At 49.5% G+C, this 26,763-nt stretch overlaps 9 protein-coding genes across 9 annotated transcripts; 3 read left to right on the top strand and 6 right to left on the bottom strand.

Moving 5' to 3' along the window:
• Positions 1 to 140: 140 nt before the first annotated feature.
• On the bottom strand, positions 141 to 1,814 carry YALI1_D01796g (uncharacterized protein; the record flags this gene model as incomplete). Its single annotated transcript, XM_502290.3, has 1 exon — positions 141 to 1,814. The coding sequence occupies one exon, from the start codon at positions 1,812 to 1,814 to the stop codon at positions 141 to 143; it is 1,674 nt and encodes a 557-aa protein (XP_502290.3).
• Positions 1,815 to 2,621: 807 nt separating this feature from the next.
• On the bottom strand, positions 2,622 to 2,891 carry YALI1_D01786g (uncharacterized protein; the record flags this gene model as incomplete). Its single annotated transcript, XM_068282565.1, has 1 exon — positions 2,622 to 2,891. One exon carries the CDS (start codon positions 2,889 to 2,891, stop codon positions 2,622 to 2,624), a length of 270 nt encoding a protein of 89 aa, XP_068138666.1.
• Positions 2,892 to 3,492: 601 nt separating this feature from the next.
• On the top strand, positions 3,493 to 4,698 carry YALI1_D01780g (uncharacterized protein; the record flags this gene model as incomplete). Its single annotated transcript, XM_502288.3, has 1 exon — positions 3,493 to 4,698. The coding sequence occupies one exon, from the start codon at positions 3,493 to 3,495 to the stop codon at positions 4,696 to 4,698; it is 1,206 nt and encodes a 401-aa protein (XP_502288.3).
• Positions 4,699 to 5,762: 1,064 nt separating this feature from the next.
• On the bottom strand, positions 5,763 to 7,523 carry YALI1_D01739g (uncharacterized protein; the record flags this gene model as incomplete). Its single annotated transcript, XM_502287.3, has 1 exon — positions 5,763 to 7,523. The coding sequence occupies one exon, from the start codon at positions 7,521 to 7,523 to the stop codon at positions 5,763 to 5,765; it is 1,761 nt and encodes a 586-aa protein (XP_502287.1).
• Positions 7,524 to 9,961: 2,438 nt separating this feature from the next.
• On the top strand, positions 9,962 to 10,327 carry YALI1_D01713g (uncharacterized protein; the record flags this gene model as incomplete). Its single annotated transcript, XM_068282564.1, has 2 exons — positions 9,962 to 10,087; positions 10,142 to 10,327. The coding sequence occupies 2 exons, from the start codon at positions 9,962 to 9,964 to the stop codon at positions 10,325 to 10,327; spliced, it is 312 nt and encodes a 103-aa protein (XP_068138665.1).
• A 1,302-nt stretch (positions 10,328 to 11,629) lies between these two features.
• On the bottom strand, positions 11,630 to 13,828 carry YALI1_D01676g (uncharacterized protein; the record flags this gene model as incomplete). Its single annotated transcript, XM_502286.3, has 1 exon — positions 11,630 to 13,828. One exon carries the CDS (start codon positions 13,826 to 13,828, stop codon positions 11,630 to 11,632), a length of 2,199 nt encoding a protein of 732 aa, XP_502286.1.
• Positions 13,829 to 16,228: 2,400 nt separating this feature from the next.
• On the bottom strand, positions 16,229 to 18,289 carry YALI1_D01632g (uncharacterized protein; the record flags this gene model as incomplete). Its single annotated transcript, XM_502285.3, has 1 exon — positions 16,229 to 18,289. One exon carries the CDS (start codon positions 18,287 to 18,289, stop codon positions 16,229 to 16,231), a length of 2,061 nt encoding a protein of 686 aa, XP_502285.3.
• A 5,044-nt stretch (positions 18,290 to 23,333) lies between these two features.
• On the top strand, positions 23,334 to 23,687 carry YALI1_D01581g (uncharacterized protein; the record flags this gene model as incomplete). The annotated part of the gene is made up of 1 exon (XM_068282563.1): positions 23,334 to 23,687. The coding sequence occupies one exon, from the start codon at positions 23,334 to 23,336 to the stop codon at positions 23,685 to 23,687; it is 354 nt and encodes a 117-aa protein (XP_068138664.1).
• A 449-nt stretch (positions 23,688 to 24,136) lies between these two features.
• YALI1_D01548g (uncharacterized protein) lies at positions 24,137 to 26,650 on the bottom strand (the record flags this gene model as incomplete). Its single annotated transcript, XM_502282.3, has 1 exon — positions 24,137 to 26,650. One exon carries the CDS (start codon positions 26,648 to 26,650, stop codon positions 24,137 to 24,139), a length of 2,514 nt encoding a protein of 837 aa, XP_502282.1.
• Positions 26,651 to 26,763: the final 113 nt, after the last annotated feature.

Genomic DNA, 26,763 nt, shown 5'->3' with positions numbered 1-26,763 from the left:
ACACACCCAGTCTATGGCGCGATATCAATCTCCATCCTCTCATACTCGTATTATTTTTTATATGCTATAGCATTATTAGATATTATGATCCGCAGAAGCTGAATCTAACGTCAAGAAAGAACATCGTGCACCATCTTCCGCTACCTCTCAACAGAATGGTTGGTCTCAGTGTCAGTGTCCATGGGAAGCGACTCCACGGACCGGTTGACATACAGACTAGCAGGAGCAATTCCCCGAGTGCTAGCCATAGTGTCAACGGACCGTCGTCGTCGTCGTTTGGAAGAAGACGCAAGAGTGATGATAGATGCGTTGTCGAGATTGGGCACGGTGTTCACCTGCAGATTTTGTTGGCCATGATGATGGCCCTGGTGTTGCTGCGGCTGCAGTTGCACATGGTGCATCCCCGAGGGCACCGTGTAGCTGGTCGAGGCCCCGTCCGAGTTCTGGGACATGATTGACGGAGACGCAAAACCAGAAGTGGAGAGAGACGAAGAGTATGATGTCGATCTAGCCGCAGCGTTGGGGTTTGTGTTGACGTTATAGCTGCCATTGTAGTTGCTATTACCATGGCCGTTGCCGTTGTTGTTGTAATGCGAAGATGTGGCATTGCCGTTGTCGTTGTGGTCAATGCTATGGTGAGAACCGTTTCGAATTCCTCTGGCAGAGCTTCCAGCGGTTGAGGGACCATCCTGCTCAGCTCCTTCGGTAGAAGAAGATTCGGAAATGCTGTTGTTGCTGTTGTTACTGTTGTCGTCATTGACGTTAAGACCCTCCATGGACACTCCTAGACCATGGAGAGCAGAAGAAGAAACGTTTGACTGTTGGTAATCTTCTGCGACAACCATGGAGTCAGCTAAATTACTGTGATGGTGGGGAGCTGTGCTTGAAGAAGGGAGGTGTTCATCATGAACTTGGGGACTTGAAGGAGCGTCAAACATGAGAGAAGAAGACGAATGACTTTGAGCCAGAGGGGAATGAGGGTGGGTTCCGCTTCCTCGACTGTCCAGTCTGTCACTGTCAATTCGAACATGGTGACTCGAGGAAGGCCCTCCCTCATGATTGTCTCCTGTAATGGAGGAACCGTCATCATCTTCGTCTGTGAGGAACTTATAGTAGTCTCTTCGACGCCACGAGTTGCCGACAATGCCAGATTTAAGCGAATCAGTCGACTTGATCGATTTGGGTGACCGAGAACCCACACTGTGCCACCCCACAGACTTTGCGATTGAACGGGGCGATCCGATTGTCGATCCGGCAGGGTGGTTGGCCATATCCGTCAACACAGAGCCACTGCGCATACTGTGGTTGTCGCGCACGCTCTTGATACCCTCGGTAGACGAGTTGTCCATGCGTGAAGGGTACAGCTGGGACGAGTTGTGGACATCGTACATCTGTCCGTAAAAGTCGGCTGCGTTGTTGTTGGATGGTTGGGAGTACACACTGCCATTTTCTGAGTCCGATCCAGAGTTCATTTCCGAGTTGTCGGCGTTGTATGAGGTACCATACGAGTTGTCATAGTCTGTGTTCTGGGCGTGATTTGAGCCGGTCTGAGTCACGTGGTTGGCTTGCGTCTCGGTCTGTTGAGAAGACTGCGAGTGGGTCGGTTGGGTCGGTTGATTCAGCTGAGGAACGTCTTCCAGTGGCGTATCAAAGGTCATGGGTTGGGCACTGGCAATACCAACGTTCTCCTTTGTGCTGCCTGTGTTGGAACCTCCTGTGTTTGTGTTGTCTGTCCTGCTCAGCTCGCCCTCCTTGCCTCCGTTGACCAGGCGCTTCATCCAGCCAAACTTGCGTTTGTTTTTAGGCGTCGTCATCGCTTCTCCAGGTGTGTGTGTTGTAGTTGTGGAGATGAAGGATGGCTTATGTTGTATGTATCTATCTGCACGGTAGCTTCAAAGTTGATGTTAAATCTATATCGCGCAGCAGGTGGTTTGGAATGCGGGCCCAGTTGGGTTATGAGACCTGGGAAGAGAGGGCTGAAAAGTGGGTCTGCGGAGAGAATTTTTATGGGAAAAACGGGCTCAGGGGGGACCAGGCACGTGACTAAACATTACTAAGCATCACCCCATAAAAATCAACCCTCGTAACCCCCCTAAAATACCACTACTTTATGCTTCCGAACTTCGGAGCTAACAGGACCTAACCCGCATATCACTGCATACTCCGGGGATGAGCGTTGGGGGTGCGAGTACGAGACGAGTATACAACGCGACCTGATGTAGGAGATACAGAGACTGACTACTTGTACGATACTGTAGAGGTTATGAGGAGAATGAGACAGGTTAGGAGTGGTGAGAGTAAAGGAGACCAAAAATATCAGCTCATTATTATAACGCTACTGTTTCGCCACCGGTTGCTCAGGGCCCACCAGTATGTACTTTACCACACCACAACCTACTCTATAGCTTAACACACGCACAAACAACTTGAACCCTTATGTTGACATTGGTGGTAATTAAACCTACCCATGGTGTTCATATAATGACTGATTGAAAGAGTGCGGTAGCGCCGCACTTCGACTTGTTGAGACACGCCTTTTGAGGTAAGATTTTTGGATTGTTGTGTCCGTTATTGTGGAGGCTAGAAGTGCTTTTTGGAGCATCAAAAGTGTGCAGTAGCACTCAACATACTGTAGCTACCACATAGTAAGAAGCAAAAAGTGTACACAAGGTGCAAGTGTAGATCACCTTTGAGGCCAACAGGGGATCAACCAACTTGCCATAGTTCGTCAAGTCGCATGGTATGGTACGAGTACCGTTCGAGTACCTGTTCTTGTGCTTGACTACCACTTGTCCGTCTGGTGTACTGTGTGCTCTAATGAACATCTCCGGATACACACGAACGAACACAATCGCCTCATTAGATTCACCGAGTCCGGTTTCTCCGCGCATACCGGCGTCTGAGCCGATCCACCCACTCCTCCCGTTTTGGATGCGTCTCCGTGTCCATCGGCTTTTAGCCCTTCGTATGTACCAGGATCTGAGTCCAAGTAAGTTGGTGCAGGTGGAGCCGAAACCAGATGTGGTACGAGAAAGATCTACGAGTGTAGGAAAAGCGCTAAAAACAGGATAGGAGGAGTTATGAAGAGAGGTAAAAGAGGAACAGCACGAAAATGAACCACTTGAAGACGACCAAGAGCACTTGAGAGCACTTGAGAGCACTTGAGAGCACTTGAGACGAGGAAGAAAACATTTCGTCACCTCCACCTTATTTTTCACCCGGAGAGTAGGACAGACGTAAAATGACGATACCAGACGACCTAAACGAAATAATCTGAAAATATTGCCACAAATAAATTTTCAATCACCATTTTACCGAGTATACATAAAATAAAACGTCAAAACACACCGGCTAAACTGCTGTGTTGTATATTAGTATCTTTTTATTACTCCATCACCAATTAAAGTTAGACCATTGACGGTAAGAAAATTTCAGACGGACCGGACCATCACCACAAGACGAGTTTCTACTGTATAAGTCTGCTGTGATACCATGCAGCTCTTTATATCCCCGTCTAAACGCGATATAAAAGCTGTCAAAACGGAACTTGAGAAGCGGGAGCTGTTTGACAAAACCACTGGAGTGATATCTCATGATGGAAGCATGTTTGTGGCTACCACTGTGACGGAAGGGGGGAGAGAAACAAGTGACGGGTTCGTTGAAATCACTGATCCGTCGATAAACGTTTCCTCGGAGTGCAAATACTTTGTCCGCGAGAGATCTCCAGATCAAAAACACCCCTCTATAACCGACGACATGCCAAAGAGATACACGATATACGGCTCCATGGCTCTCTTCACAGCTGGCTCTTTTGCTGGCTGGGAAAAAACCAAGATCCAGCGCGCTTTGACGGAATGGTTGAAAGATAAGCCTGGAGTGACCCATGTAGCTGTCAACAGTCCGATTTCTAAGCAACAAAACGTGATTCGGCATCCTGGAATCACCCGGTTAGTCGGAGATTGGGGTCCGTATCCTGCTGATCACCCTATGCTGTACGACCATCCGACTTCTGAAGACTTCCACAACGCCTACTGGGTCACCACTACTCAGAATGATATCAAACAGTGCTGGGCTCCTATGTACACCATGTTCAGTCGGGGCAACATCAAAGAGAAGGCTCGAGTATTGAACTCGCCGATATTCAAGTCCTCTTCCAATTCTCTGGTGGTTGATTTGTATTGTGGAATCGGCTACTTCTTTCTGTCGTACGCACAACTCAAGCCGAGGCTCATTCTAGGATGGGACATCAATGCCTGGTCCATCGAGGGGCTGAGAAGGGGAGCTCAGCTGGCCAAGTTGAGTCTTCAAGTGGTCAAGGAGGGAGAAAAGCCGGACTGGAGCAAGGTGGGACCTCCAGGAACTACACATGCCATTGTCTTCAATGAGTCCAATGAGAAGGCCGTTGAGAGAATTGAAGAGCTAAGGAGGTTCAATGAGACAACGACTATGGAAGCTCTACCTCTGACACACATCAACATGGGTCTGCTACCAGACTGTAAGCAGGCATGGGGCACTGCGACGTCTCTGGCGCAGTCAGGGGTCACTACTTATCATGTTCATGAGAACGTCGCTATGAACGAGATTGAAGAGTTTACCAGGGAAAGGGGGAAGGTGTTTGGAAAGCATTTGCATACGGAGATGGTAAAAACGTTTGCTCCAGGAGTAGGACATATTGTGTGGGATTTCATAAGTACTTGAGCGTAGCGAAAGTGCATGTAGAGCATGGCTGTTGCTACATCGGTTGTGAAGACACTGCTACATATAACTGAGCAGCAATAATACGTCCTGGGACAGTGCTGAAAAAGAGGAGTTTCAGGCACTGTACGAGTAGATCTGATATACACAAATTCATGTGAAGTCATATCCATACGACTGAGATGCTTCTCAACCACTCATCTTGACAAAAATTACGAACTACCCAAACGATACACATGCTAATGCAACATGCCTTTTTACTTGTAGTTCACCACATGACAATCTCACAACAACGAGGCTCCTGTTGTAAGCATATGTGATTTGACCAGAGTTACGTACATTGTGAAAGAATTAGACAGACAGTCTTACAAGTACAAGTAGGTCCTGATCGTGTTTCAAGATACACTAAAAGTACAGTACATGTACAGGTATTACTGTGCCACTTGTAGCAGATGCTGTATACTCACTTCCGGTGCAGTCTAAAACCTGATATCTACTTCCGTGGGGAGGTCAAAAAATCACACTCAGACAGAAGAAGCCATATCCAAACCATTTCTCACCATACCCTTCACACAAATACCGCCACGCTCTTTTTCACCTCTTCCATTTCTCAACTGATTGAGTTTCATTATCTCACATCTTATTAATTAACGATATTATTGTAGATCCATAGACTCCAATGCTCGTACTTGTAACCGTGATCTGCTGTAGTAACCACCCAGCTCCTGCACCGAATCGAGCCGACTACTTGTAGATCGACTGATCGACAATGGCCCCATCCCCCCACACTAACGGTCATCTCCACATTCTCAACGGTCATGCACTAGCTACTTGTAGATCGAGAATGGATATTTATAGCATAATTTTATCGTCGATACAATTCACTCATGCGATGACCTCGCACTATCACAACTATGCAGACCACTAATTACAAGTACTTGTAGCGGTACAAATAGTAATTACCACACAGAGTAGAAACGAATGTAGAATACATATACAATAAATAGCACCCCACTAGGAGGATCTAAAAGTAACATCAGCTGAACAATACCACAGAAAGACCTCAATTAGTCCTCGTTCAAGTGGTTCAGCAACACGGGGTATTTTTGGAGCAGAGCGGCCGGGAAAATGACGGGCTGCTGAGGCCGGGGCTCGTTCTGAGGCTCAGCAGGCGGACTAAAAGTCAAGGAAGGAACTCCATCGCCAGGATAGGGAACCTGCTGGCCCGAAAGCGCCTGTTTTTCGTTGGCCTCTTCTTCCAGCAGCAGCCGGATACACTCCCGACCGGCTTCGGTCTTGAAATGTCGTCCCAGAGCGTCTGCACGCGCAAACTTGCGTCCACAACCCCACGGAGTTTGCCCGTCTGCCAATACTCCCTGACACTGGTACTTCTTCTCTCCAGAATGAAGAGCCTCGTGTCGTTTTCGGTCGTGTTGACGCGCAAACGCCTTGCCACAGACAGTGCACACAAATGGACGTTCATCAGTATGAGTTCGCAAATGAGACCGCAGGTTGTACGATCTGGTGAACCGTTTGTCACACAGATGGCACGCAAAAGTGGAGGGGTGTTTCTGCACACGCTTGTTGTTGGACGTGGGAGCCGCCAGCTCGAGAATGTAGTCTCGCGAGTGAGAGTTTGAGCGCGAACGGTTGCCTCCGCCTTGGCTGGGCGATCGGGAGGGCGAGTGAGACTGGTCACGAGTCCGCACGTCCGAAGACGTCGACGACGAGCGGCTACGGCTTCGACGCGTCTGTATGCTTGCTGCGTCGCCGGGAGACAGCAAGTCAGCGGGGTCCTGCGACGACGGCGACGAGGTGGCGTGGGGGAAGAGCGTGGGTACCTCGTAGGGCGTCGACGACCGGTCCGAGTAGTGCGAGGCGTCGGAGTGAGCACGTCGGCGGGACGGGTCGTCACGTGGAGGCTCCACATTGAGCATGGGGATAGACTGATGGCTCTGCGACGAGATGGAGCCCTGGGACGTCTGCGGCGACGACGAGTACGACTGCTGTGAGCTGTTTGGAGACAGCATGTTTGGGGTCAGCAGCGAGGGCGACAGCGCAACACCGGGGGTGTGGCTACTGTTGCTGTTGCCGTTGCCGTTGTTATTGTTGATATTGTGGTTACCCTGGCTAGCGTTGTTGAGGTCAGACAGGCCGGTGTGACTGTTGCTGTGGTTCATCTGGATGGGCGGATTCAGATTGTTTTGCTGATGGTTCATCTGGTTCATCTGATCCGGCATTCCCATAGCCATAGGTGATACTGCCATATTCATCTGGTTCATGCTTTGCGAGCCGTTGAGATCGAGTCCGTAGGTCAGTTCGGGCAATCCTGCCATTTCTGCGGCGTATTCGTCGGGGTTGACAGGAGACGCGGCGTACGGGGAATGAAACTGCTGCGGGGAGGGAGCCGCCGAGGTGTCTGAGGAGTGCGAGTTGGCTCGGTGGTGTCCAGGCTGCGAGATGGGTAACAGAAAGTCGGTGGCCGGCTGTGTCTGGAGGTCGTAGGGATTCAGAAAAGACTGGGGGTCGTCGAAGGAGGCGAAACGGAAATCCTGGGGGGACAGAAAGTCCATCTGCTGGGGTTGTGGAGACACGGAGCCTGCCTGAAGCGGGGAGGGGGTGTTTGCGTTGATTATGGAAGTGGAGTCGTCAAAGCCCGAGGTGTTGACGTTGTGTGGGAGACCAGAAAGCGGCGGTTGCTGGTGCGGTTGTATCGAGTTGGGGTCCTGTTGCTGTTTTGTGGGGTTGGTGGAGGTGTCGAACAGATAGTAATCTTTGGGGTCGAATGACTCAAAGACCTCTTGAAGAGGATCTCCGGTATTTGACATGGCGGCAGCGACTTATATATACACGGGAATCCCAGGCACGTCTTTCTTCCGTGGCGTCGATGTTTTTTGGACCCTGGTGTGTGAGTAGTTTAATGCGACTTAGTGTCGGGTCGCGACCTTGAACCTTAAATCCAAAATGGTATTTGGGGGGGCGCGGAAGTGTAGCTTTTGAATACAAGTACGATATCAATGTAGGTTTTGAAATAGAGATTCTGGCTTGTTTTTTTTGGGTATTTGCGGGCCCGTTGGCGTGCGTGCTTTTGCATGTCTCGCCCCTTGTGTGGTGTCACGTGACCCTCCCCTAGCACGCCTCTCTCCGTCCATACTGGATTATTCGCAGCCGTGCTGTGTTGTTCGCAGCGTTGCTACGTGTGTTATTTTTAGACTCCCAGGAAACACGGAAAAAAAAAAAAAATTCTAAAAACATCAGAACCGGAGTTAAGGCAAGACTTACGCACACAGCCCAGCTTCCATACATGTTCCTGAAAGCCAGGGCTGTGCAACAGGTGTTGCGGACAAGCCATTAAATGAAACAAAAAGATGTGCCGCAGGGGAGGTGGGATGCAACGGCCACACAAACAGCCGCTGCTGATGCCTGTGATGTGTGTTCTTCTCCGCTGTGAATGCTGATGCTGAGATACTCAATTTCCTGCAAGATGGTCAGGCACAATCGTGGTGTAGGGATGGACTAACGCACAATAGAGGCACAATAGAGCCATGTGACCTTGGGGACCCGTCTTGGCCGTCTTGTGTGGGGGTGAGCAAATTAGCAAGAATCACTAAGCCAGACGAACAAGGAAAGCCCGGAAAAGGGTGCAAACAGAGTGCAACGATTACGTGTGGAAGCCATACAACGTTGAGGGAGGGGGCATATAGGGTTGAGATTGACGACAGGACAATAGACGTCCTAGAAGCACGGAAAAGCGACTCTAACAATTGGCGAGTAAAAGGTCCACAGGCTCGGATCCGATGAAATGGTGTCGTCATACCGCCTACATGTGTCACCGACTCCACTTAACGTCTTCTAGAAACCATCAGTTGTCAACCTAGAAGTCTGATGTAGTAGTTGGGGTACAGTAGCTACCGTAACGTCGGTCGTTAGTCAATATTCGTAACGTTCATTGCGCCTAATCTAATGCTCCAAACCGTGTCATGACACTCTCCACCGCGGCTAAATTAATGACCGCTCGTCTTGGGGTCGCAAACTCGGACAATTTGTGCTCGTCATTTCTTGGCTCCGGAGCTTGGCGTTTAGTCAGAATTGGTGATGGCACTCTGCAGGCGTTCTAGCCATGGTTACCGAGAGGTTGGTACCACGTCACATGACAGGGACCAGTCGGCTCAACGGGTGCCTATGTCAAAGGATGGCACCAGCGACAGATATTACTTCTGTGTCATTCTCAGTACGAGCACTGGTACATACAGTAGCTTAGCTTGTTTCTACCTCGTCTATTGTCATGTGTGGAAGAGTGTTGGAAGCAACTGAGGGGGTGGAAATGGGAGCTTGAACGCCATTGGGTTGGGCCATTCTGTAACACGAAGCCAACGCTACTCCGCTATTTTTAATTGCGCCTTGTTTCTAGCTCGCCTCAGAGTTTCGGCAGACTCAGCCTGTGCTCTCCGCATGTATGGATCTAAGCACCGGGCTGAACTGTTGCTGGAGTTATTGCTTTTTCCTCACAGCAGCTGAGATGGAGAGAAAGGGTGGGCACTTTGATGGTGAGATCGACTGGAGACGACAAGTGAGCTGACGTTTAATATGAATCAACACACGATTCCGTTGCATCTTGCTGTACCTGCTGTACCTACTATAGCTTCATATTCTTCACCGATCTTGTCCGCCAATTGCGCATTCTGCATTCCGCATTCCGCCGTGTGCGATATTTCACTGCAAAAAGAACATGCCGTTTCATACGGACGACTCGGTTTCATAAAACTGGGCAACCCCAGTGTGCCTGTACCTTACAGGTTAACCGACCGCAGTCGATACAGGCGCACTATCAAACACAGCCCCATACTCACACAATCAGATGTTACCTCGAACAAGGTAAGGTCGCCCTGGCAATCGTAATAACCCCAGATCGACAACCCAATGGGTGCTAAGCGCCCGTAAAGAGTAAATTGCAGTCTCAGCGCAGCATCGTCATGGACCGTCGTCATACCGATAGTTTCTGAGACATAGACCTCGAGACAGGCCCTAGAACAATGCCATTCGCCGCTAATAGGAGCAACCATCCACATGACCTGATGCAGCCCGTAGACGCCGTCTTAGAATCTCACGGACATATATGCCGCCCCCTTTGATAACGGCTCTGCCCCTTGATGCTCATACATGATGATACATAACTGTACTGTATGTCTTCAACGTATCGTACCACTACCCTTACATACTCCAGCCAAGCTCCTTGCGCGTTTTCGGTCCATAGCGACATCGGGCAATGCCAACCACACCCAATCCAAGCCAAGATCAACTCTTTATAGGAAGTAGTTCCCGGTTTCATCATAGCCTTGCTGTTCTATTTCCGGAACATGTGTTGAGCATAACGGTCGTAATTCAAAGAGAGGTTAATTAGACTTGAGTGGAGACAACCAGGAGAGAAGCGAGAGTTGACTCACAGGCGTGTGACAAGTCACGTGACCGTCTGGTGTCGGAGCTAAGAGTTCCGATAAGGCGAAGGAAAAGAAAGGTCTCCTCCAGAGATACTAGCGCTGACGGCATGGTCTTGTCGTCAAATCAGATTTTCCAGTTGGAGCAGATTTTCCTGTCAAAACATATTTCCCTGTTGAAACAGATTTCCCGTTGAAACAGATTTCCCGTTGAAACAGATATTCACTCAAGTTTTCTGAGTAAAACTTCTATTCCGGCTTGCGAATTCACCTATTCCCGCTTTCGAATTTTTTTTCACCTGTTTTGTCTTTATGAAAGCTACGGTCCATGAATGTGTATTGGTAGCTCTATACTCTCCAGGAGTAGCAAATACCAGTCATAAACCATCCTGATACCATCAGATCTCACTATTTTCGGTTCTGAAGACCAGGGCTCATGTGTTGATCTCTCGTCATTGCATCCACGCCGAGGCCATGTCAGGTGGGTACGGGGGAGACTAAGGTCTTCAAAGATGCCTATGAGATTGAAGACCATTTTTGGTGTCACACGTCTGGGTATCATGTGTTAGATGTGGTTGTAATCTGGTGAGATCAGAGTCCAAAGGTCGATAGAAGTGATGCTGGAACGATTAACATTTCTGAAGAAATATCGGAAGACATCTGAAGAAGAACAATAGCTGTCGCCTTCCTCCCAGAGTTCGGTAGTCGCCGGGGACACTGATATCACTCACAAGTGGAATGGTAACGATAAAGGTCTCTGGTCCATGCTGTAGGGAACCTGGGTTTTTTGCAAGTAAAGAATCTCACCAACTAAATGACTTTCAGGATAGTGTAAGATGCTCATATGACGTGTCCAAGATCAACCGGATCCGACTGTGTGTGAAGAAAGCTCTGGGAGAAGATCTGTTTAGAATACCTTTCATGTGGCCAGCGGAGAAAGGGCACAACATCGACAGCGCAGCACCTGTCCTCGTCCTGTGATCCAATCCAGCACTATCATCCCGATCTCCAAAACTAACTACAGTATGTACTGTTGCGTGCCTGTTCCGTTGTCTGCAGTGGGAGCTGATGAAGGGTGGCAGAGGAACAAGAAGTTCTGCATACACTTATTGGGCTTGCCTTGAAATGATTCATGGACCCAATAAAGTGGTTTACACCGAGGCATGGCCGTGCAGTGTTGCTACATTTGCTACAACTGTACAAGTACAGTGAACCGGTACCATAACAAGGCTGGAAAGTCCCCAAGAAGAACCCATGCGGTAGTTCTGCAAACACCGAATGAACAACATCCCACCCCAAGTGTCATTCTCGTACCCTTAAATTCTCATGCTCTCTCGATAGTATCATTTCACGACCTTGCTCAATACCAACAGCCAGACACCCTTCTCCGTCATTCTCTATTGAGAATTCGTAAATTTGATAAATATACATAGAATAAATACAGCGTGGTTCAAATTAACCAGCATGAATGTCCAGATGAGCCACGTTTAACATCTCCGCTACGATCGCTCACCAAAGTCCAAGGCTCTATCCCCCAGACCATGCAAGTAGACACTAACGGGATCTTCATCATAGGTGAAAGTATCCTCAATAGAGACCCAATAGTTGCCGTGGCTGCTGTCACCAAAAAGATCATCAATATTCTCCTCCGAAGGAGCCATCTTTTCACCGTTCTCCACCACCTTCTCCACTGAAGAAACTACCTTCTCAAAGGCATACTGGAGACACCGAGAACTCGACTGGGCGTCCAGCATACGTGTCCACGACTCCTGAAGAATCTCCAGGTTGCCTCGAAGGTCCACCTTGAAATGGCCTCCCATAGTGTGACTCAGAATCTGGGCTTTTGACAAAGAAACAAGAGCATGCAAGGGGATAAACGAAATGAGCACAGGAAGACGCAGGTTAGAACAATAAGAGTAACAAACAAATCGTCGAATCATCTCAGAAGCCACCCGAATCTGTCGTCCTAGATAGTACACAAAAGCATTGTTCTTGCGAGTCTTGGGAGTGGCACGCAGCATGGTAGTCTCAAACAAGTACATGTACGACCGAGAATGCAGTGACTCAAGTATAGCCACGTGCTCCATATGCAGTAGTCCAGCGTCTGCGTCCTTTCTCAGCTGAGCAGCTTCCCGTTCAAAGGCTGCTTCGAGAGGTGACACCACATTCAACAGAATATCCTTTGGAATGGGCGACAAGTAACCTCCCTCAGCACAAGAAGGATCAGAAATCGAGTCCAGGGCGTTGATCACGTCCATAGACATCTGCGCGACGGCAGCAATTCGCTCCAGAAAGTAATCCACGGGATCACAGGCCTGTTCTCGCAACAGCTTTGCATAGTCCATGTGTCGAGGAGACCAAGGGACGGTTCGGAACTTGGGCAGCATCAGTCCAACACAGGTAGCCATGGCGTTGGAGCCCACAACAGCCCGCAGCTCCCACCGTTTATGTGCCATATTGTCACCCAGAATGCAGTCGGGTTCCAACGAGTAATCCACAACCATGATTGACGCCAAATAGAGACGCAGAAGATGGTGGAACTTGTAAAGATACGTCTGATAACCCATAAAGTAGAGCATTTCCGCTAGAGCAATGATGATTTCACTCGACAGATCGCCCTTGACGAACGCGCAGTAGGCAATATGCTCATCTAGGTAGTACTTGAGCAGTTCCATGTGTTCGAGATTGTCACGAGTTCCTAGCGTAATGTAGAGCAACAGCAGAGTCGGTCTATGTTCCAACAGGTGCTCAAAGGTGATCTTTTCCGACACGTAGTTCGATGGGCAAAAGTTGCCTCTGAAGATGGTCAGGGCGTCTCTACAGAAGGTTTCAGACGGAAGGATGCCGAGCTGCAGTAGTCTATAGACAATGTTTCCTTCTCTCATGGATTCCGGATCCACATATCGCCACTGGAGTGGCAGATGTGACTTCGAGTTGAGCGGCAGTCCGGTGATACTCTTGACGTATGCTGAGCATCGTTTCAACATCGCCTGCAGCAGTTGACACTGTTCTTCCTGTGACAGGCCCGAGTTTGTGATATCATCGAGAGATTCGATGGGAACCTCTTTGCACGTGACGGTGAGAAAGTCTGCCTGCGAGGAAATGAGTCGGTTGGGTTCCGTTTGGCCAGTGGACGACGTGTCTAATGTTGTGTTGATTTTATCGATGTTGATGATGTTGTGTAGAGGCGGAAGAGGAGTAGTGGGGGCTGGAGTTCCCGAGCTTCCCGAGAGTGGGCTTGTGTAGTCTGGGTGGGTTTGCGACACTGGAGGAGGTTGAGAACTAGTGCCCAACTGAGGCGGAGCTTGTGCGGACCCAGGCACATTTTGAAGTGTTTGCGGGCCCGGGACGGGCGCTGCTGTAGCACCTCCTGGTGGAAGTGGATGTGCTGGTGAGGCAGGCACAGTTGGATGTCTTGTCACTGACGGACTGTTTGTGTTTGATCCCCACTGGCTCTGGCTCTGCATCTTTGGCAGCTTGCACTCGATGTTTCCTGCTCGACAGTGCTCACAGGGCCCATCTGAAGTGATGGAAATGCAGTTGATCATGAGTTTGTTGCAGGACGAGCAAGGCGGATCCAGGTGCTGGGGCTGTTGCTGTTGCGACAGCTGGATCGGCGAGAAGCCATGTTGGAGGGAGTGGTTGAGAGTTGCCATCAGAGGCATGCCTGGTCGGTCCTGTTGTCTCTGTTCCGTCATTGTGGTGGTGTTGTGTGTGCGTGTGCCGTGTAACGTCAGTGTACACTCCCTTGACTCGAAGACAAGTCGTCAGGCCGCAGTTGTCGAAGCGAGAAGAACAAGAACAAGTTGCAGACAGACGTTACTCCGAAATCTCCGACAGGCCTTGTTCACCGAGCTTTTGCTGTGGAAGCATGTCCGACCTGGGAAGTTTATTTGCACGTTACAGTAAGAATCGTACAGTATTCATAGTCGATCGGACAACAGTGAATGCAGGCAAGCTATGAGCCAGACGGAAGGTAGCAACTACAGCACCAGCATGGCCGGGCTCCAAGGACCCCGCCGTTGGTCCAGTCCTTCGCAGACATGTGCAAAATAGCGCTGTTTTGCCACCACGTAACATCGCCACTGAGTCATTATATTATTACTTCCAATCCAATCAGCCCCATCAAACCTACGGTTGCACAGGCAACTACAGGAACTAACGACGGCATCTAAACTGGGATCCAAAAACGTTGGTGCATGCGTGTGCGTGGGGGGAAAAGGAAAAACACGGAGTTTGGGCAGTTTAGCGAGAGAGTCAATGGGATATTATGCATGGCATGGGACAACCAAACCGTACGGAAACACGTGATGTTACCGATATCGGTCGGAGTGAGTACAGAGTGAGCATGGAGTGATCACATAGGTGTGAGTACGTACGGTACTTGTACACTTATCGCGTGATGTTGGGGACCAGAACGCTGTAGGTATACGGCAGGTACACGGACACGTGGTATTCGCAGTTGTGTCTAAGGCTTCTTACCAGTACGAGTACTCGTACATACTCGTTCACTTCCTTTTCTGCTTTTCGTTTCCAGTTTTGGTTTCCAGTTTTGGTTTGATTCTGTTGTCAAATTGTCGAGCCTCACCGACGGATAGCGCGAGCCCTTTACTCGTGAATCAAGCCTACGATAACTAAGGTCCACGTCTGGTTTTGGTTTGGCCCACTTTTCCTTTTTCCAAAATAACCATACACACTGCAGAACCTAGGGCTCCGGTAACTGCCGTGGGCTATGACTTTGTTTAAACGCGAGGGACATAGGAGAGTCACAGTGTATTGGAGTAGCGGCGACACGGGATTAGTGTACGGCGGCAATGGTCCGACGTTTTCGAGGTGTCTGTCTAGCCTTGTTCTTACAGAGCTGAACATACTTAGCTGGATACCAACGCATTCCCGCACGGCGGCTAAACCAGTTGCTAAAGCAAACCCTCAGATCCACGCCGTCCGAACCTTGGCGTCTGTTGTCTCCGCTCTTTTGGCTCTTTTGGCTCTTTTGGACTTCTTTGGCTTCTTTGCCGGCTGATAGGGTTTTTTTGCCGGGTTGTGGAGATCGGGGGGTGCAGATTTTCGCGGCGTGCCTATTGTAGGTGTATATTGTTTTTTTCGCGTCAGCAGCATGGAGGACTCATGTTGCTATGAGCCCACGTTGCTGCCAGGTCTGGGAGCTTTGAGAGCAACCATCGGATGAGACCAGCGCAATCAACTGTTGCACATACCATCGGGCTGGTTCCGTACGGCTCGGCTTGGCTTACGGGACTTACTTTACTTGGTCAGCACAATGTCCAACTGCTGACCGTGCACTCTTCTTGTCCCTCGGCTAAACCCCACCATCCATAAATCCTTGCTATAGCCCGCACAACTAAACGGCAAGGGTGCATACACTGTTGTACAATGCGGTCGACTTGACTTTTGTTTTTCCACCGCCGTCTGTCTCTGCCTGCTGGGTTGCACCATTTTAAACATAGAGTTGGCTGCAACCAGTTATGCATGGAATGGAGCATTGTGATATGTGTCGATGTTTGACAGGAGCCACTCCAAAGAGTGTCAGACAATAGAGAAATACGAGAGGAGGCGAGAGAGGAGAGGGGACGGCCGCCGCCATCTACGGTTCTTTCCAACAACTACTTCTGCTACAAGTACAAGCAGTGGTATCCGACCCTCCAATAACTGACAACTACAAAACATTAAAGTAACTCAGTTACCTCCTCCAGAGACAATCGGACCGGAGTGGTATACGCGGTAAGTTTGTAGGGCTGTGGCTTCCCGTCACCCGAACAAAGAAAGGCGAATGAACCAAATCCGGAGATGTATGATAAGGGCGGAAGGAAGATGCAAGATGGAGATATGCCCGCGGTTCTGACCTTTTGTTTGTTCAGACAAGCCCAACAAACCTCCCCAACGAACACTCCACATGTAAACTCTCCTCCCCAAATAGCATTCTCAACTAAACTGCCCACCCTTCAACTAATGCCCACTAAACCAACTGACCTTCCAATTAAACATTAAAAATGCATGATGTGAGGCGAGTGTAGAATAACAACCACTTTGCCCCTGTCTCATCGATCCGTGTCATAAATAAATAATGCTATAATAGTTGGCTACAAATAACCGAGAATCGTGGAGTCCCGCTTCTCGCCGTCCACAAACGGAATCCAATCGCTGCCTTGAAGAGCCCCCGAGGGCAAGCCGGGGGCCCCTGAGCCGTGCCCATTGCCAATCCCCTCTCCATCCATAGTCTTCGTTTTGGCACCTGAAACCACACTGGAAATAGGATGATGAGATACAGAAGCATTGTCCTTCGCATTGACATCGCCCACCTCGCTAGGGAACCCATGTGTGTCGTAGAAGGCCAAATACGCCTTGACTTTCTCTATGGCCATGGTCTGCTTAGGAGACAGGGTGAAGGGCTGTAAAACGGCATAAGCACGCTCCAGACGGCCCATGTACGAGTGCAATTGCGACTGGCAGATGGGTGGGAAGTCGCCCTGCGCCTTGTTGTACAACTTGTTGTAAAGCAGCGTCTTTGTGTAGTACTCCACCTTGACATAGCCCATGAAAATGGACAGAATCTTGTAGGTATAATAGGAAGAGACCAGGGGTTCAGCCTGGACCACAGCCTCGTACAAATTGATGATCTGGTCGGTTACACGGGCCGTCTTGAGGATGATGGTTTCCAAGGGGCCCGTGTTTTCGAGTTTGCTGGTGTATATCAAATCCACAGCGTCTTCGTAAAGACTCAGAAGCATGGATTTTTCCACAAAGTCCGCGGCCATCATCACGTCAGGGGCGCACGATCGGTACTGCGGATGCGACTGGAAGTTGTTGACCTGTGCCTTGAGTTTGGCTTCCATGGTTTCGACTGTGACAATTACTGCTTCGGGCGCCACTGGTGCTTGGAACAGCGGCTTGGGCTGTCCGAGCGACTTTTGGCCTTCTCCCAGAACCGATACTGTTTCGCGTCCAATAGCAACCACTCTAGCAACGTGACAGACTAGAATATCCTCTAAAGAAGCGTCAGGGCCAGAAAGAAAGGCCAAACAGTTACCTAGCTGTACAGACCACGAGTAAATGCGATATCGTGGAAAACTGATGCCGCAAACGGTGCTCATGAGGAAGGAATGCAAAAATGCTCGAGGGTTGGCCCGTACCGGTGAAAACTGTCCTTCAGAGCCAGGATGGGCAAACGTCGAAGGTGGGCCCTTGAGCGGCGTCTCCTCTGTCTTGAGCGTGCCCATTTCGGCAGCCGCAGCCATACAGTGGTTGAAAATCGACATGATCATGTGTCCAGTGGCTGGACTAGAAGTCTCTTCAAACATGTGAGTATGCCATGCCAACACCAGAGACACGGAGTTGATGATATCCGCATCAATATGCTCGGCTACAATTACTCGGCGTGAAATCGCCACCCGAAAATGGTGTCCCAGAGTCCGTTGTAACTGTCTGTAGTAGTGGGCCACTTCTGAAGAGGGAGAAGCAGCCGCCTTGGGGTTACACAAAATCACTAGAGCTCCAAGTAGAGTCAAAGGGTATCGTTCGAGCGCCGTGTCAAAGTCTCGTGAGAGATCGTAGAACCGCAGTCCCCAGAACTTTGGGGTGTATGCATGAAACAGTTCTCGGCACTGGTCGTAGGAGGTGTGTCCGAGAGTAAACAGGTCTTTGAGGACGTTACAGTTGTTGTGGAGAGCTGAAATTGATCCGGGGCTTTCTGGGTTAGGATCAAACAGCCCCGGGTGGGTGATTTTGCCACCGCTGACCTGTTCCAGCAGTGCAGCCGTCTCGTTGTACAGGGCACGGACTCGCTCGATCTGTAAGCTATGAGACGGTTCTCGGAAGGCTCTGAGGAAGATGCCAGACGGCGGTTTGTCGAGAATGGCCATCTGGCGGGCGCGCGCCTTATCCGTTTGTTCCTGGGGCGGCCATTGTCGTTGTGAGTTTCTGACGGGCGCAACTTCATGTTCAAAGAAGCAGCGCGTGTTGGACTTTGCACAGCGGGTACAGACCTCGCCGGTGTCGAAGGTGCAGCGCACTTTCATGCGGCGGCATCGGAAGCAGCTTCGCCGGCCGTTCTTGAAGACCTTGGTGCGACTCATGTGGTAGAGGAGGAGGCCGTGAGGGTCGTGAAGGTCGTGAAAGCTGGCATCGGAGATTGATTTCGGCATCTCGATACTTTCGGAGACTTAGGGTTGGACCAAAGTTTAACAGGATAAAGTTGACTCTACTGCGTCACTTATACACACGTTACACACGTCTTTGGAGTTGCTCTTGATGATAATTTACTGTAGTGAAGACTGATCCACCTGATCCACAGCTACAAAGATGTAGACACAGGGATAGACAGATAGCCGAAGGAGAGAGGGCGCATCGTGGCATCAAGAAGGCGACTCTACCCAATCACAAACATAGAACAAGGTCAAGAGTTGCATTCCAAATCAGCTTCTCCTATCGTCACCTCTCCCTGCTCCTCCTACTGCTCCTCCTGCTCCTCCTACTGCTCCTCCTGCTCCTGCTCCTGGTCCTCCTTCTCGCCCCCAACCTCCGACCCAGAACCTAGATCGAGGGAATTATGATCCAAAGAATGCTTCGCAGGAAGTCCAACTTAATAGGTACTGGGCGGGGACCTATGGCGAGTTAAACAACATCATTGTACTCTCCGCTCGACTCCGAGTTGATTCCAATTTACTCCGGTCTTGTTTGAGCTCCCCGACGCTGATTATGGACGGTATATGTGTCGGATCTTGCACTCCGTCGGAGGGTTAACTCGCCGTCGTGGGGTCCGGTCTTCTGCAAGTGCAAACAACGTATAATATTCGGAGACCCAAACGCCAACTTTAGTGTGGGTGAAACGAAAAGTCGGGCGTGAAAAGCAAATGATAAAACCATGAGGTAAAAAGCGAATGAGACACTGCCAAAGACCTATTGTGGCGCATACGATAGAGCACAATAGCACCCTTACCAGACACACGACAGAGCCGCTAAGGGCGCCTCCAACAACGTTGTGGCCATCAAACAAGCAAACAAAAGGGAAAAACGAAGAAGATACTGTCGCCGTTGGCCATGGATACACAACCGCAGACGTCACTCTCGACTCGTACTTAGGCTCATTTGGCCCGGAAACTTGCATATAGTCAGTCGCTCGGCAAACTTGGGTTCGAGGGTGTCCCGAAGCGGTAGGTTTAGACGACTCTCCAAACACAGACTTTGGTCTTGGGGGGCTCCGTTCCTCATCTTCCGACCGTCTGGGCCTTACAGTTTTGGTTCAAACTCATGTAGCGAGCAAATTGGCGCCAATCTCATTTTAGCCGTGCGAGTGCAAGGGGTGGCCCAAAAGTCTACCGGAAACCATACCACAGACCCTGAGGGTGAAGATGAAAGACAAAGTGAACGGACCAATCATGGGTGGAGGTCAAACAAAAAGTTCAAGTCCAGAGAGAGTAACAGAAGCAACGCGCGAATACAGTACATACGAATCAGTACGAATCACCACCGATCTCACAAATAAGTGATTACGAGAACCCGTGCTTAACCATTCGGTACGAATGGTATATACCACCATAGAATCCCCATTAGTGCAGATTTAACCATGGCGTGATGACGCCTGGAACACTGTCTCATTATCTATACGTGAATGTCCGAACACCGGAACATGGCCTACTTGTAGCACTTGCTTGTTCAGTTGTCACCTTGGAATGCACTCGCTACTTTGTTGTACCCGCATCCTCTTCGCTCTTACTCGCTTACGCGCACGTCCCACGCACTGCCACCGTTTCGTCCCCGGAATTCGTTCTTTTGCCGAAATTCGGTCCCTTTTCGTTTCTCGTAATTTTTCTTATGCGTTTCTCACTGCATCGACCACGGCATTGTCAACACACCAGCTGCATTTCCAGCTGCAGTTGGCCCTGTGTTTCTTCGGGAAACGTGAACAGTCTGAATAGTCCGCCCAAGATGGTGTGTACATGAACCAACAATAACAACCATGTATAGTGTCTGCTTAGAGCTACTTTATGTACGTGCGATACTTGCGATACTGTACTCGCGCACCCTATACGGTACACGGCTTGTACGTGGGCGGTCGGTTGTTTGCCTCTCATCGGAACTGGGTCACCGAAAAAGTGTCCTTCCCAGCTTCCGAGCGAACACACTCTCAGGCATTAGCTATTTATCCTGATGGGGTTTGAAATAATCTATCATAGATGGAATATATATTTTCCCTTAAACACCGCAACCCCGCCTGGACATGATCCTCCTAAATGTATCGGTTTATAACTGCAGTGTAATGCTACTTTAGCGACAGAAGTGTGCACTACTTAACTTTACTTGGGGGTGGTTGGCAGAGTTCCATTATTGGGTATTTCTCCCAACTATGGGAAACAGACAATCGGTAAGTACTCAAGTGAGCACTCAACTAAGCACACTCCCCCCCAAGACGACACTCATTCTGCCTCCTTTTAGTCCAAATTCGTTCAGAAGACATAACCGCTTGTCTACCTCAAACCCAGCAATGGAACTAGAATCACACACACAGGTGGATTAACGCTGTTTCTGGAGCTAAGGCACGAGGTTGCTGGCAAGACCTTGTTTTTAGTGCGCGCCGTATATCACCAGTGTTATAGGTCGACTTTAGCAGCCACTAGTGTCAGTCCACCAGCCTAGAGGCGCTGCTCTTGTAGTGACGTCAGCGGAAACGTACTGTCAGCTTTGTATTCTGACTTTAAGCCTATGGTCCTGAAATATTAAAAGGTTGTCGAAGGATCTGGTCGGTTCATGTTGCTCAAGCAGAAACTAGAAGGGTGGGTTAACCGGCTGTGCAAGTTACGCTTTACTTGGCTTGGTGTTAACGTCGATAGACTCAGAGACGCTACTGGATCTAGACTGTGGAGAGAGAGAGTAGCGGTAGTTGCGGATATGGGGATTATGGCGATAGCTATAGAACAGGTAAATGGAGCTCCTAATAGCGCCATTCTGTGTTCTAGAAGGTCATTAATTGATCTACTTGTACTGTACACTGTAGGTACCATCCAACATTGCTTCTGATAATCATAAAAGTTGCACCGACGAAAACTTATGACCATCTCCGCTTCCGTTACAATGTATTGTAAGTTTGGAAATTCATTTTATTTTTTTTAAAAGCAACGAGGTCGTAGATTGCAAAGCATACGGTTTGTGGGAGAGATCGGACTTGTGTCGGTACGTGTTGGGTTCCCTCACGCGTATATGGTCGGTACGGTTACTCAACGGACTCTTCAGAGCAGGCTAATCTCCGACCGATCTTCCGATCCAATCGGTTCCGACAATTACCAATCCTTAGCTAATTTTGGTGAGTGGACGAGTGCAACGTAGTAGTGTGACATTGACAATTAGTCGATAAGATGTGGGGTCCAGACGAACGACACTTGTTACGGGTGATCTTAGTGAGTGCTTTTTCCCATTCTACGTACTTTTTCTCATTCTACGTACTTTTTCCCTTTACTGCACTCTTTTTTGGTCACCATTCCCAGGTGAGCGATTTCAGCCGCGCGTAGGTATGGTACCTCTTGAGAGGGTTTAACAGTGAGATCGAAAGCTCAGACGTAAGCCCAGGAAAGTACGATGGTTTCATTTTAGCGCATCGACTCTTTGTGCGTATTGAAACTCCTTTTTTTAGCGCATCACGATACGACACCGAGAACGGAATACCCGAGGGTCATTAGACTGCGTGGAAATTGCATGGGGGGATGCGGATGCGGTCAAGTGACTGATGAGGGACATCTTGTGATTGGACGATAAGCAAACAATCGGTCCACAGCTGACCTGAAACTCCTGTAACTCCTTGTCGGAGATGTGTCAAGCTCTTAACCACATGTTGACAGGAACATGATAGAAAGTACATGTAGTTACTGTGGTAAAGGGTCGAATAGAAAGGCAGTAAAGGTAAATTGCTCAATTGATCAGTATGGAACAATTTGTGTGTCCCGTGAAAGTACACTGGAGTGCGTTATGAGTCGTTCGTGCCCATTCACTTACAGCTTACGGAAGTCAACTCGAAACTTCTTTTTTTCAAGGTGTTACGGTAAGCGTACGTGTTTTAGTATCAAAATACTTGCAATGAACTCCTGAATCCGAAAAGCCATCAACAAAGATAAAGCGACACCCCTATTGGAAGCCATTCCTAGAAGTCCTTTTCAGGCTCATGATACATTCGAGGGAAATGTTGTCTCTACTCACATCACGTGAGATTATGGTCACGTGACTCAGGTTATCGGCGGAAATTTTTTGCGCTTCAAGAGGAACTTTTAGACCGTCGCGTCGTGGTGGCTACAGTGAAACGGCTTTACGACTAGTTCCATCCGTACATTCCAGTCTATTCAACACACGACGAGTTAAACAAACACCTCCGTATCTGACCTCCCCAGTCCTTCAGCCTTGTACAAATTATGATACTGCAATCCAAGTCTCCGTCCCCAAAATACCCACCAGATTCCGACTTTCTGCTCGCTTAGATTTCATCTGCCTTACGATTGAGTTTCACAGATGCATGATAACCCAATTTGCCGAGTGATAAGAGTGGGGGTAACATCAAGTGTCTTTTTGAGCAGGGTAGACAGTAGGTGGGGGAAAGAGCGATCGATGCACTTATACAGGAGTCTCAGAAGAGTGAATTAATCACTTCACACTCATCTGTCTTCTCACAAAAGTATCGTATTCTCACTTCTTTATCAAAACTCTATTCACTCCGTAACTTGGAATCACCTTGGAGGTCATTTGAGATCAGACTCCTTTTTCTTGTGGACTAACACAAGTACTTTCTAGCTGGTATCTAAGGCGACCTATCTGTGGTGTCTCTGAAGCTACTACGGGGTGTTGTTCTCGATTGAGGCCTTTTCATTCAATTTGCTCATTATGATAATTGCTCAGTGCGTGCTATAAAAATGCTCACAAACTGCTCTTCTCCAGGCTAAGCAGCCACAAGTCTCAATAATTGCTCACAGAGTGACAGCTGGCTATATAGGAGACAGTAGCTCTTTTGGACTCTTTTATCCAACATTACCACTACTCACAACATAACCCCCAAGGTCAGATCAGCCACAAATACCCTACCTCCACACATCTCCGCTGGTACATCTCCGCATACATCCCCACCAACGAGAAATCTGTTGATATTTGAACCACAACAGCACTTCTAGTCACATTCAAGCCACAACTCCTTCTTTGCTCCAATCTTCTAACATGTGCGGACCCTCAAGAAACTCCATGGGAAACGTGGTATGCCAGATCCACAGTCTTCCCGAAACCCAGGCTCGACTGCCAAACATGTCTATCCATATGGACAAGAAGAGTCTCAGTTACAAAGTCGAGCCCAGTCTTTTTTCGAAGCCGCTGTGTTTCGAAATCATGACCTCCGGTGATCTATCTCTCGACCACTCGAAGCACTCTACTCTACATACCTTTCTACTGCCGGTCAGCAACAGTGGAACGGGAGTACTTGTGTCTGAAGTGGATCCCACGACTGTAGTGGGAAGAGGAGGGAGATTGAAGTGGGGAGACGAGGTGCTTGGAGATGGAGTCATTGGGTGGAATTAAACACGACTTTCTCATATCAGAATCTCACAACGACCATTGAACCGCGAAGCTAAGGAGATGCGATGGTACAGTATGTACAGTAGTTCACAACAGACATTCCTCCGTCGTTCCCTTCACTCCTCTGCCTTGCAAGGAAAGAGCCTCTGCGATTGGTAACATCCATTTCCTCACCTCTATCCAACAGGCTGCCTCTTCGACACCCCGTTCTGTATACACTACTGTACATAACGAATACATGCTAACGATAATAAATTACTACTCAGGTAGGCCAAACCCGTCGAGCCTCGCCAAGGGACAATCCTTTCAATGCTGGCTTGCTGGCCTAAACGCGGCTTACACCTGTTCCGAAGGGCACACCTGGTCTAGCACTGCGCGGATGAAAGTGTCGTCAGAATTGCACAGTCCTAGCTCGTCATTGGCTACGCTTGGCCTGCACCAGCTGAAACAGCCTACATAATCACTTGATTCCAGCCCCTATCCTCCATCAACTTCGTCCAACTCTCTCCTGTCCTCCAACACTCTTGAATAATCAACTGGGCCTTGGTAATCAATGTATGCTCCGCCGTGCGGCTCATCAACATACGCTTCTTGAACCGCTCTCTCAGATCTCCTGCAGGAACTTCACATCCAGCTGAGAAAATGGGGAAAGACAGGCACATTTCTGCACCACTAGATGGAGGAATATCTCGCTCCAAAATCAATGTCAGACCCTCAATGGCCTCCAAAACAGGCAGCGAGTTCTGGGGCAGATGCAATACTCGCCTGTACAGGTGAATCAAAGCCGCAAAACAAAAGGCAGAGTTCACAGCACACAGAGTCGTGTAGTTGCCCTGGAGCTGACTGGGGTTCATCAGAGACGTGGATGCAAGGATATCATTGTGCAGACTATCACTGAGCAACCTGATACGTCTCCGCTGTCCACCTGTATGACACTCCTTAACTATAGCCTCAATGGACCGGGCCTCGTTCAAAAATTCACGTGAAGGGTCGCGTGAGCCCATGAGCCGCCGCTGGCGCGACAGATCTGCAATTTTGGCAAATGCAGGCACCATAGCCACGTCAAAGCCCAGGAAGAAGTCAATCTGGTCGTCCGGCAACAGCGTGTCTGCACACTGGCCCGAAACCATACTCTTGGCACGCGCTCGGTTCCAAGAGGACACAGACCACATTTCGGAAATGTTCTGGTTCTGGCCATCAAGAACCGACGTTGCTCTGGCACTGGAAAGAGCGCCCAGTACGTCAATGTACGCGACCCATCGCAGGAGGAAGAACGCCACATCAGTCTCAGACACATCTGAGCCATTCAGCAGCGCCAAAGGATTACTGCTATTTTTGGCATCCATTTCGGCCTCTTGAGCAGCCATCGCCTGTGTCTTTTGACGGATGATTCCCCGACCCATGACAATTTCTCGAGCGCCATGCAAATGCGTTTTCCAACTACTTGCACCCGTTTCGCTAAGAATCTCAAACGAACACAGCATGATGGCAGTGGCGAGCGTGGAATCGCTCATTGCCTCCTTCTTGTCCTCCAGGCACACCGAGAGGCCCTTGAACGTCCGGCCAAGCAGGTTACCAATCATCTCACTGGGCATCTCCTGTTTTAGGACCTTCGCTCGGTGAGAAGCAGAATAAGCCAGAAGCAGAGACAACAAGTGGGGCGTGGATAGGGCAATTCGGGGAAGAATTGTCATGAACGGGTTATTGTAGTAAATGTCCGGTGTTGGAATAAGTAGTTTAGCAGTTCTATGGAAGTAGAACTGGAACAGGTCTCTGTAGAAGGGAATCTCCAACAATAAATCCGGAGCAAACAGAGGGTTAGTAGGGATGGAGTGGATTCTATCGTCATCTTCTTCCGACGAGCCTGACGACGTGGAAGAGGTCGTGGGCGCTCCTTCATAAAATGGCGAGCCCGCAGACTTGATGAGTGCGCTGTAGAACGCAGGCGCGCGGTCACGTGACATTTCGGGGTATGTTTCTTCGACAATGTCGAGGTCGCGTGAGAAGTCGAGGTCGTCGAAGCCCGGGCCAAAGAAGGAGTCCAGGCTGATTGGTGAAGGGTCAATGTCCATTTCGAGGTTGTCTTCTTCCTTAACCTCAGTGGAAGGGGTGGTAGTGGATGGTAAGACAGGCTGGGTGTAGCCGGTGGCAGGGCTTCTGAATGGAGAGGTGGTAGAAGGCACTGGCGATCTCCAAGGCGCGTTTGCGGCTGGAGAGACGGGTCCATAGGAGCTCAGCGAGGCTGTAGAGTCCGGACTGTCATGGGTCATGCCGTTTCCAATACTCGATCCATGGCTTATGTTGAGGTTGGGGTTCTGGTAGATGCCATGAGGGGATGTAGACAAGAACGTCGGTGACGTGGACAGAAACGAGTTTGGTGGCGACATGGACGTGGACATTGATGCATGGTGTTTGTGATGTTGCTGCTGTTGTATCGGTTGTTGCTGTACTTGTGCTGGCTGTGGTGGCAAATTTCGGCGGCCGTTATTGATAATGAACTTATCGAGTTTCACCTTCTTTTGGGCCGGAGCAGCCTGGAATACTGTGTCAATGTCCTGGATGCGTTTGGACACGTAGTGGTTGGTGAGCGATGTGCTGGCCGGTGGCTGTTGCGGAGCGGCCTTCTTCTGCGAGCTCTTCTTCTGCTTCTTGGCCTTGGGGTCGTATGATACAAACCCGCTGCTGCTGGTGTCGCTGGCGGCCGCGGGATCTGTGTTTGTGTCACTGGCAGCGGTATCTCCCCCGGTATCTGAGAAGCTGAGAATGGACTCTCCCGAGCCCTTGGGTTTGCTCTGTCGGCCGCCCCACATGAGCTTGAGCGAGTAGTCACAGGCCACCCCGGCCTTCTCGCAATTGGCACAGGTTGGTTTGGTTTCGTCGCACTTGATTTTGGCGCCCTTACAGCGGTGACAACCACCGCGACTCCGGCGAATCACTTTTCGGTTGGGGTCCGTTTTGCGCGCCATTGCATGTTGTGTTTGACGACGTGGTGATGGTTTTGAGTCGATGCAAAAAAAATATAAAAAGACGTAGGGTGAACTAGACCATTCCCCACTTCCAAAGCTGTGTGTTGTTTGTG

The sequence above is a fragment of the Yarrowia lipolytica genome, chromosome 1D (genome assembly GCF_001761485.1).
Source record: "Yarrowia lipolytica chromosome 1D, complete sequence".
In the NCBI taxonomy this organism is placed as follows: Eukaryota; Fungi; Ascomycota; class Dipodascomycetes; order Dipodascales; genus Yarrowia; species Yarrowia lipolytica.
The sequence above is the reverse complement of the archived record's forward strand: the minus strand, read 5'-3'. Positions and strand labels throughout refer to the sequence as shown.